The sequence below is a fragment of the Micromys minutus genome (assembly GCF_963924665.1).
Source record: "Micromys minutus genome assembly, chromosome: 1".
Lineage (NCBI taxonomy): Eukaryota > Metazoa > Chordata > Mammalia > Rodentia > Muridae > Micromys > Micromys minutus.
In genome coordinates, this window is record NC_137969.1 from 62698181 (window position 1) to 62708119 (window position 9939).

At 41.4% G+C, this 9939-nt stretch overlaps 1 protein-coding gene across 1 annotated transcript; it reads left to right on the plus strand.

Annotated features, from left to right (window-relative positions):
- Positions 1 to 233: 233 nt before the first annotated feature.
- H3-3A (H3.3 histone A) lies at positions 234 to 9462 on the plus strand. Its single transcript, XM_080908174.1, has 4 exons — positions 234 to 316; positions 1790 to 1940; positions 3202 to 3355; positions 8826 to 9462. Exons 2-4 carry the CDS (start codon positions 1813 to 1815, stop codon positions 8952 to 8954), a joined length of 411 nt encoding a protein of 136 aa, XP_080764300.1. The 5' UTR covers positions 234 to 316; positions 1790 to 1812; the 3' UTR covers positions 8955 to 9462.
- The last annotated feature ends 477 nt before the right edge of the window (positions 9463 to 9939 follow it).

A 9939-nucleotide genomic window follows, 5' to 3' on the forward strand; every position in this document is an offset into this window, starting at 1 on the left:
TGTGTTTGTACACAGCGCGAGAGGCGGCGGGAGGAATGGGCGGGCGGCGCGCGGGGGAGGAGCGAGCGCGCGCCAGCGAACGAGCGCGCGGGGGGAGGGGAGAGGCGGGGCGTGCGGGGGCCCTGGGCGGGGCCGAGCCTTCCCTCCATTGTGTGTGATTGGCTGGCGCGCGGCGCGGGGCGGGGCGGCGTGTGTGGGGGGAAGCCTCGGTGTCAGCCATCTTTCAATTGTGTTCGCAGCCTTCGCCGCGCCGCCGTCGCTCTCTAACGCCAGCGCCGCCTCTCCCTTGCTGAGCTCCAGTCGAAGGAGAAGGGGGGTAAGTTTCTCCGTCTGCCCGCTTTCCTGGGGCCGGGCCCTGCTCGCCGTCGACCGCGTAGCGGCCCACCGAGGGCACCCACAGGCCCCCGGGCTCGACCCGCAAACTTTTTGGCGCAGAAATGGAGATGGGGAGCGAGTTTCCCCTCCGCGGGCGGCGGTGGCTGCGGCTCCCCCGTCCCTCCGTCTCAACCCAGCAGTGGCTCTACCGCGGCGCCGAGCCTGTCTCCCTCCGGCGCCGCGGGCTCCTCTTTCTTCGGTGAAATCCCGCCCGCCGCCCCTTCCCGGGACCCCAGACCATCACCATGTCCCGCGCGAGCCTCTTAACTGCCGCCTCCGGGTCCCGGGCCCCAGTTTTTCGGGCGCAAAGGGGGTAAAATCGCCGCCGCTTCCCACCCCGGGCTAACTCGCTTTTTCCTGCCTCCCCACAGTTGTGCCTGAGCTTCACCATCTTGTCTCTTCTCTGGTCACCGACCATATTTTTCCCCCCGTTTCTCTCTTCCCCATTTTAAAATGGAAGGAAAAAATTTAAGAACATTTTTTTCGCCTTTTTTGGGGAAAAAGAAACTTGATGCATATGAAATGCAGAAAACGAAAAAAAAAAAGAACTTTTGCATTTTTTGGAGAGCGGCACGTGGCAGGGGATGGGGTATTTTCGAAGGATTTGCTGTTTGTCTCTCTGGAAGGGAATCGGATACGTTTCCCAATTGTTTCCATTTTGTGTTAGTATTGGGGAGCCGAGTAGCTCGCTACCAGCGCGGGGTGCGGGGGCCGAGACGGGCAGGTCGGGTACCCCGAACCTAGGGACCCTGGGGAGGTAGAACCAAAAGTTTATGTGGTGTTGGGTGGGCCGGGCGGCCGGTGTCGAGCGCTAATTAAGCCTGGGTGCGGGGCAGTCGGCTTCCATAGCGAAGCCCGGGAGGGGGACGGGCTTTGTGGAATGCTTACTGGCGATGGCTGTTGTTCTTGTCTTTCGAGACGCCTTTTTGTCAACATAACTATAAAGAAACACACCTCAAGAATGTTTTTAGATATTTACAGCAATCCAACTGCCAGGCGCGAGGGGGGGCCGGGAACCGTGGGGGGGGGTCTGGAACCTTTTTTTCGATTTTTTTTTTTTTTTGGCTGTAATTTGACTCGACCTTTCTTTGGCTTCGTTCATTTGACTTGTTTGTGATCGAATGTTTCCAGACGTTTCTGATTTCTACTTTAATTAAAGGAATTGATTCAAAAGGTATGGGAGGGCTCTCCGGTTTTGGCTGTTTAACGCTTGGAATTAGCTTTATATAGTATTAATGCTATTTTTTAGTTTGTTTTAAATCACATTTGAGTAATAGACGTAATTTGCGCTCTTCCAAACTAATTATATAACAGCTCCTCATACTGATTAATTTTCAAATGGGGGGGGCGGCCTGGAAGGAATAATGTGTGTTTTAGTTAAGTACAATTTTTTTTTTTTTTAAAATACTGATAGGTAAGTAAGGAGGTGCCCATACCATGGCTCGTACAAAGCAGACTGCCCGCAAATCCACCGGTGGTAAAGCACCCAGGAAACAACTGGCTACAAAAGCCGCTCGCAAGAGTGCGCCCTCTACTGGAGGGGTGAAGAAACCTCATCGTTACAGGTATTTATAAAAGGATAAGGACTGGGACAGTGTCTAAATAGTATGTCTGTAATTTAACAGGAAGATAGTCATACTTTTTGCTATGGGAAAAGATGTTTCTCTTTTGAATGATTACTAATCTAGAATCTATATGCATATGTTCGTTTGTGAACTTATGTATCTTAGTATTCAATTTGATAACATTAAATTTTGAAGCTGCAATCTGATCTAAAAGCTTAAAAAGGCATAGTATTCGACTGGTAATAGGACAGGTTAATATCTTAAATAGCCTTTATTTATTTATTACTAATAAAGTCACACTTTTTAGGTAACTCCTTATTTGTAATAAAGTAATAACTTACCATAGGGATACCAGTAAAGTTCTCATTGGTCATATTTACTTGGTGGGGTTTTTTCCCTCCTTTATTTCCTCATTTAATTTTAATATAACTAGTGTTGTTAAGGACATCAACCATTAGAGGGCACAAGTCGCCCAGATTTACATAGACAGATTTACAGTGAAAAGCTCAGAGTAGAAGTAAGTCAGAATCAGAGATAAAACAGTTCTGTAGGCAATAACTTACTAAAATCTTTTTGGCTAGGCAGTGGTGGGGCGTTTAATTGCAGCAATCAAGACAGGCAGATCTCTGAATTTGAGGCCACCCAAGGCTGTTACATACAAACCTTATCTCAGGGGGAGGTTTTTTTTTCATAATGGAAAAAACTGCGAACAGGTTTTCACATTTAAGACTGATGCTAGAAAGCTGGGAAGTAAAGGAATTTGAAGTGAATCATTGAATTATGTAAGCCTTTTAGATGGGGTAAAGGAAAGTGAAGCTAACCTCAGAAGAAACTATGCAGTCTTTACCTCTAGCCTAATAGCTAACTTGTTCCCAAGTTTATATTTAAAAGGCAGGGCTCACATGAGGCAGGCTTGCTGGTAACTGCTGTGTAGAAGAGGCTCCTGTCGTGCCTCCTGCCTCTGCACCCTATGTTCTGGTACAAGCCTAAAATGCCACCAACCAGCCAAGTCTCAATTCTTGGCTCAGATTGGCGAGTTATGCTTGCATGAAAGTGAAAATGAATATAGGGCTTTGATAAACTGCCTTCTCATGCTTTTTTGATTTTAAAGGTGACCTTTTTTTAAATAGGATTGACTATTCAGATCATAAAACTGATCTGTGAAATTTGGTGTTGAAGAATAATTACTGCATTTCTTTAAATCTGACTGTTTTTCCTATCGTGTGGGTTTAGTAACAACTTCTTTAATGTTAACTTTTAGGCCTGGCACTGTGGCACTCCGTGAAATCAGACGCTATCAGAAGTCCACTGAACTTCTGATTCGCAAGCTCCCCTTTCAGCGTCTGGTGCGAGAAATTGCTCAGGACTTCAAAACAGATCTGCGCTTCCAAAGTGCAGCTATTGGTGCTTTGCAGGTAAATGGATGGGTGGGGAAGACCCTCATTTTGTCTCTGCTGTGTACGAAGAACAGTTACACATCTTTCTTGTTTTCATGTAACTGTCAGTATAAGCCTGTCAGGTAATTAACTTACTCTTGATGAAATGTAAAGGTCATAGTCTCAACCCTGGGGAGGTTCGTGCACAGACACCTAAATCCTAAATGATTCTAAAGCCTAACGCAGTTATTACTATTTAAATTTTAACCTTGCATTGCATGTCTAAAACTCTGGCTTGGTTTTTAGAATGGGCAGTATATTGAAGAATTATACATAAGAGTGGTAGTTGTGATAGGACTGCCAGGAAGGAGAAAAAGAGTTTGAAGACACGTGGGTCTGTGAACAAACGAGGACTAAACACGTGTAGTTCACTGAAGGGAATTATTGACACAAAAGACTTGACAGGAATTATTGACACAAAAGACTTGACAAATGTTTGGGCATGTAAGTACCCTTGTATCTCAAATATAAAAAGATGGAGCTGCAATAATGGCTCAGTGGTTAAGAGGCTTGCGGCTCTCCCAGAGGTCCAGGGTTCAGTTCCCAGCAACCACATGGCGCAACTCACTGTAACTCCAGTTCCAGGGTCTCTGACCTTCACACACCTTTACACATGCAGGCACAGTGCCCTCAGAAGCAGAGTGATTGGAGATGTAGGTTGCTGGGTAGTACTGCGCATCATTGGAGGATTTTTTAAAACCACTGTTGCTGTGCTTAGCTTTTCCTTTTATATTTGAGAAAGATTTGATAGGTGGATTCTACTCTGATGTATGATTGGTTAAGCTGTTTCTATGGTTAGGCTAAACTTCATTTGATTGGTGGATTTAAGAATAGGCAGTCATCTATTAAATTTACATGGGTTGAAATTGCTGAAATTTCAACTATCAAAGTCTCATACCTTTAGACTTTTGCTTTCTTATCAATTCCTTTGAATAAATGCAATTACTAAGATTTCTAAGATGAGCTACTTTCACTTTCTAATTACTCCTAGTAGGCCATGTTTAGCACTGTACTTGTAAGTCCCGCATTTAACCTTATATGCACTATTAAAGCTTTGTCGACTGAAATTACTGAATATTTTGGCTGGAGAACTTACAGAATCATGTGTAAACCATTGTTTAATTTATTATTTAGTTACATATTTACCAGTAAGCAGGATTTTGAGTAAAATGTGCACTTTTTTTTTAGTGAGTTTATTTAGGTTTATGCTTATGAAGCCAGCTATGTATTTAAGAGTGACCTTGAACTCTTGATTCTACATGTCCTGGAAGACTAAAGATTACAGGCACACTCGATCATGCCTGCTTTATTTGGTGCTTGGGATTAAATCCAGAACCATGTGCATTTTATATTAGGCAAGTTTTCCTCCTTTCCCTCCAAGGTAGGGTTTCTTTGTAGCTCTTGGCTGTCCTAGAACTTCCTCTGTAGACCAGACCGACAGTGTGCCACACGTAGCCACTACAGCCATAGCTCTGAAGAGAGCAGTCTTGCTGGGAGTGGTGGGTGCCTTTAGTCCAGCACACAGAAAGGCAGGTGGGTGGATCTGATTTCCAGGCCTGCCGGAACTACGTATACATAGTGTGGTCCTTTTGTAAAAACTGAAGAACGGTGATCTTCCTTACTAGGTTTTTCTTGAATTTGTGAGAGGTTAGTTATAGTCCTGAATATACAGGGCCCTAGGGTTTGCCCCTACCTTAATACCGAAGACAAAAGACAAGAAAAAAATTGTCATTTGCTTGTGGAAAGATATAGAAGCAGATGAGATAGGATTCTAAACAGTGCCTTTTAGTTTGTCGAAATGACTCAAACTTATAATTCCAGCACATGTGAGCCTGAGGCAGGGGTGTTGATGTAAGTTCAAAGCCAGCCTGGGTTATATAGTAAGACCTCTTAAAAACAAGGTACTCTATTTTTGGCTTTAGAGTTTCACAGTTTAAGTTGGACATTGATAGGGCATGCTAGTCGGTAATGCCAACACTCAAATGAGTAGTGGCAGGAAGGTTATTAGTCAACACCAGCTTGCACTATATGGCTGTTCAAGATTAACCTGGAATATGTTTTGTGATCCCATCTCCTAAACAGACTCATAAAGCAGTAGTTCATGCCTTTAATCCCAGCATTTGGAAGGCAGAAGCAGACTAATTTAGATCAGCCAAATTTTAGGATAGCTAGGGGTACCACAGGGAAACCTTGTCACAAAACAAAAAGATTATAGGAACTGGAGAGATGCCTTGGGTTAAAAGCCTGCACTTCCTGCTTTAATTCCTATCTACATCAAGCAGCTCACTAAAACCTGTAACTCTTGCTCCAGGGGGATCTAACATCCTCTTCTAGCCTCTGGGGCACTAGGATGAATGCATGGCTGTGGTACAGATGTAGACAAGCACGTACACCACACACACTCTAAAGAGAATCTTGTGTGCTGTGTAGAAGCATCACTGTCAATAAAACTGATGGCCAGTTAGCTGAGGCAGGGTTAGAAGGTTAAATATCTGGCAGAGAAAGAAAGGAATTCTGGGAAAAAGTGGAAAGATTCTCCCCAAACTCTGAGCAAGTTGGGCAGATGAAACTGAGAGGTAGCCAGCCATGTGGCAGACATAAGACTATAATAAACATGTTATATAAGTTGTGAGCTAGTCGGGAAACAAGCCAAAGCTTATGGCCTAGGCATTTATTCATAAATAATTAAGTCTCAGAGCCTTATTCTGGGAACAAAGAGACTGGGCAGAAAAGCTGGTGGTTAAAACCTGCATTATAAATTAATTCTTTTTTTTAAGTACATAGTTTAACTTTTAAAAAAATGTACTGTCACCCACCTATATATTTCAGGAGCCCCAGGGGATTCCTAAAACTGCACGATTTCAAATCCTGTATATTGCTGAGGTCTTTTTCATAAATGTTAATATAAACAATTTATAAGTTATAGTAACATAATAGTAAAGGAGGTGGGACAGTTAAAACAAAACTTAGGTTGTGTAGTCTAAATAGAGCTTGAATCTAGGGCCTCGGGTGAGCGTGCTATACAAAGTACTCTGAACTATTTTCTCAGCTTTTTGTTTTGCCTTTTTTTTTTTTTTTTTTTTTTTTTTTTTTTTTTTTTTTTGTTTCTTTTAATGGGGGGTAAGTTTTTGTTGTTGTTTTGGTGAGATGATCTTTCTGAGATCTCTTTACAAATTCAAGAGATTTGCCTTTGCCTCTTGAGCACAAGGATGGGAGGTATATATCACCATGCTGGCCAACTTATCCTGAACATGCAGTTCTCTTCTAGCTTTGTGAATAGCTAGTTTGGATTGCTGACCTGTGTCACCAATCCTGGCGTAGAGTCCTGTTAATAAGTAAAAATTTATGGAATGTGTGTCAGGTATGAAGGCTCACACCTAGTACCAGAGAGGTAGTGGTAGAAATATTACTAGGGCTGCTATAAATACTAGCTTCAGAAAAAGAAATTCCTTTTAGCATTTTCCACTTAATATGTTCAGATCATGGTTGGCAGTAAAAGGAAAACTGTAGGTTGAGAGTTGTGGAGATGATTATATAACTGAAGGGGAAAAATATAAAAATTTAGTTTAAAAAGTAGGGATAATAGGGATTGACCACTGTAGTATTTAGCTCTTTACTCTAAATATCATAGTTTGGACTAAATGTGTTTGTTAGGTTAAGGATAAACAGTTTTGAGACAGTGAGGCCATTAAATGTACTCAAATGTTATAACATTTGAGAACACAACTCTTAGAAGCAACTGGTCTCAATAAGGACTTGATCATGTGGGTTTCCAGGAATCAAATTCAGGTTGTCAGATTTGACAAAAACAACTACTAGTCTGTTGAGCCATCTCACCAGCTTGTGTCTAGACTTAACCCATTTGTAGATTCAAAAATTGAGTTCTTAAGTAGTTTATCTTTGTATTTGCTAAGAATGAGATATCTTGCCAAATTAATTGACATATTAAAAGCTTACTGGATAGTAGGCCAGAGTTAATGCCAAGGAACTGGAGTATGACTTCACTATGATGAAGACCATAGGAATAGTTTATTTAGCCCTTTATAGAATAGTTTTGAACTAGAACTTAGGTAAGAGTTGCAAGTGTTAAAGACATACAGGAGGGGTTGGAGAGATGGCTCAGTGGTTAAGAGCACTGACTGCTCCTCCCAAGGTCCAGAGTTCAATTCCCAGCAACCACATGGTACTTGTATATGTAGAATAAATAAAAGACATAAAAAAGAATTTAAAAAAAAGACATATAGGAATAGTAAATTCTGCATGAGGCAGATTTTTCTAGTGTGGTAATAAGGAGTCCTTTAAAAATGAAGATAGGAGCTAGAGAAAGTGCTTCTCATTGTTGTCCCTAACACCAATGCAAACAGCTGTCCTTGGTGGTTGGTTCTTGTAAATACTGACACTGAAGAGGTGGGAAGAGAGGCTGATGGTCAACCTGTCTAGCCTGGTTTGTCCTGATCCCAGTACATCCTCAAAAAACTAGGGTAAGACTGGGAAGATGGCTCATTCATTAAAGCCCTTACGATACAAGTATGAGAACCTACATTCAGATCCTCAGTACACACCAGGGGATCAAACAGGCACATCCTTGGAACTTGCTGAATGGCTAGGCTCTGGTTTTCAATAAGAGGCCATGTCTCAAAAAATAATGGGATGAGCAGTTGACAAAGGTACCTAGCACTTTGAGTTTTTAAATCTTTTCTGTATGTATATATGTGTTGGGTCATATTCTTCTCACCTCCTTTGTTGATTTTTTTTAAAGCAGAATTTGAGTTTGTTGGGAACATTGGTGAAAGGGGATGTAAGTGATGGCCATTGTAGACAGGAAGAATTTAAGTACAGGAAGGACTAGCCTGGTCTATGTGAGCTACATATAGCAAGTCTCAACTGTCTCAAAAACGCCACTACCACCAAAAGAAACACTAGGCAACTATAAGGTGTGGCGGTTTCTTTTGACGTTGACTGGATGTCAATGGATGCTTAGAACAGCATGTTTGGGTTGGGGGAGGGGGCAGGATTAGCATTTGATAGAGGGCTACAAATTCCATTACACATTAACAATTCGGGAGCTGGTAGTAAGCCAATCTGTGTGTTCTTGGGATTAAGTACTTGTAGAACTGAGCAAAAAGGTGGACAGGGTGTAAGCAGAAGGTAAAGTTGAGGCCGTGTCATACCTTTTCTCCACTGCAGCTGCCATGGGATGAGCCCTGGAGGAGACCCTGGGCTGGTACAGTGGGACACAGTTCTGCTTGTAGGGGTGAGAATGTTAGAATTAGTTGGTTTCTTTGAAGCGTCTTGATGCTTTGTGTGATTTTAGAAAAATTTGTGAATTTAAGCATTTTGACAAGTTTTAGTGAACATTTGATATAATTTTTAAGGATTTTGCTATGTAAGTGTATTTTTAACTGTTGGAAAAATACCATTAAGTAATTTGTTTTTATTATTGTTGCAGGAGGCAAGTGAGGCCTATCTGGTTGGCCTTTTTGAAGATACCAACCTGTGTGCTATCCATGCCAAACGTGTAACAATTATGCCAAAAGATATCCAGCTAGCACGCCGCATACGCGGGGAACGTGCTTAAGAGTCCACTATGAGGGGAAACATTTCATTCTCAAAAATTTTTTTTTCCTCTTCCTGTTATCAGTAGTTCTGAATGTTAGATATTTTTTCCATGGGGTCAAAGGTACCTAAGTATATGATTGCGAGTGGAAACATAGGGGACAGAATCAGGTATTGGCAGTTTCTCCACGTTCATTTGTGTGTGAATTTTTAATATAAATGCAAGATGTAAAGCATTAATGCAAGCAAAATGTTTCAGTGAACACATTTCAACAGTTCAACTTTATAACAATTATAAATAAACCTGTTAAATTTTCTGGACAACGCCAGCATTTGGATTTTTTTAAAATAAGTAAATTTCTTATTGATGGCAACTAAATGGTGTTTGTAGCGTTTTTATCATCCGGTAGATTCCATCCATCCACTATACTTTTCTAACTGAGTTGTCCTACATGCAAGTACATGTTTTTAATGTTGTCTGTCTTCTGTGCTGTTCCTGTAAGTTTGCTATTAAAATACATTAAACTATACCTGCTTTTGGTCTTTATTGGTAACCTTACAAGTTTGACATCCAATGGGTTGACGAAACTCTTAAGGCATAGGAGAAGGAAAGTTGGTGTGAAGGGAAACTGGCTTTAAGTTTGACAAAAGCTCTTAAGTCTGAATAGATTGTTTTTTAAATCCTAAACCTAAGTAATCAACTAAATCTTAAAAGAACCTGAGGACAATCAGACATATACTAAATTAGTAGACATTTAATGGTAAATGAACATGTGTAAAACTAAGGAATCAGTGTTGGATATTTTAAAACGTATATTAACTGAAGTTATTCAAGCACCTATCTGATTCTTAAGCTTTTTTTTTTTTAAGTTATTAGCGTTAGCATGTAAAATGTGAGGTGGTGTGCAATGATGACATGAAGTTCTGACATTGAGGGACATGAAATGTTAACTGGGCAGGGAAAAGACTGGACTCAACAGCCGTTTGGCAGTCTTGATTTTTTTTTT

Bases quoted from the DNA above. Each gene is read 5' to 3' on its own strand.
- H3-3A (XM_080908174.1), top strand. From the start codon at position 1,813: ATGGCTCGTACAAAGCAGACTGCCCGCAAATCCACCGGTGGTAAAGCA. The intron at 1,941-3,201 runs GTATTTATAAAA...GTTAACTTTTAG, and splicing joins AAGAAACCTCATCGTTACAG to GCCTGGCACTGTGGCACTCC. The intron at 3,356-8,825 runs GTAAATGGATGG...TTATTGTTGCAG, and splicing joins CAGCTATTGGTGCTTTGCAG to GAGGCAAGTGAGGCCTATCT.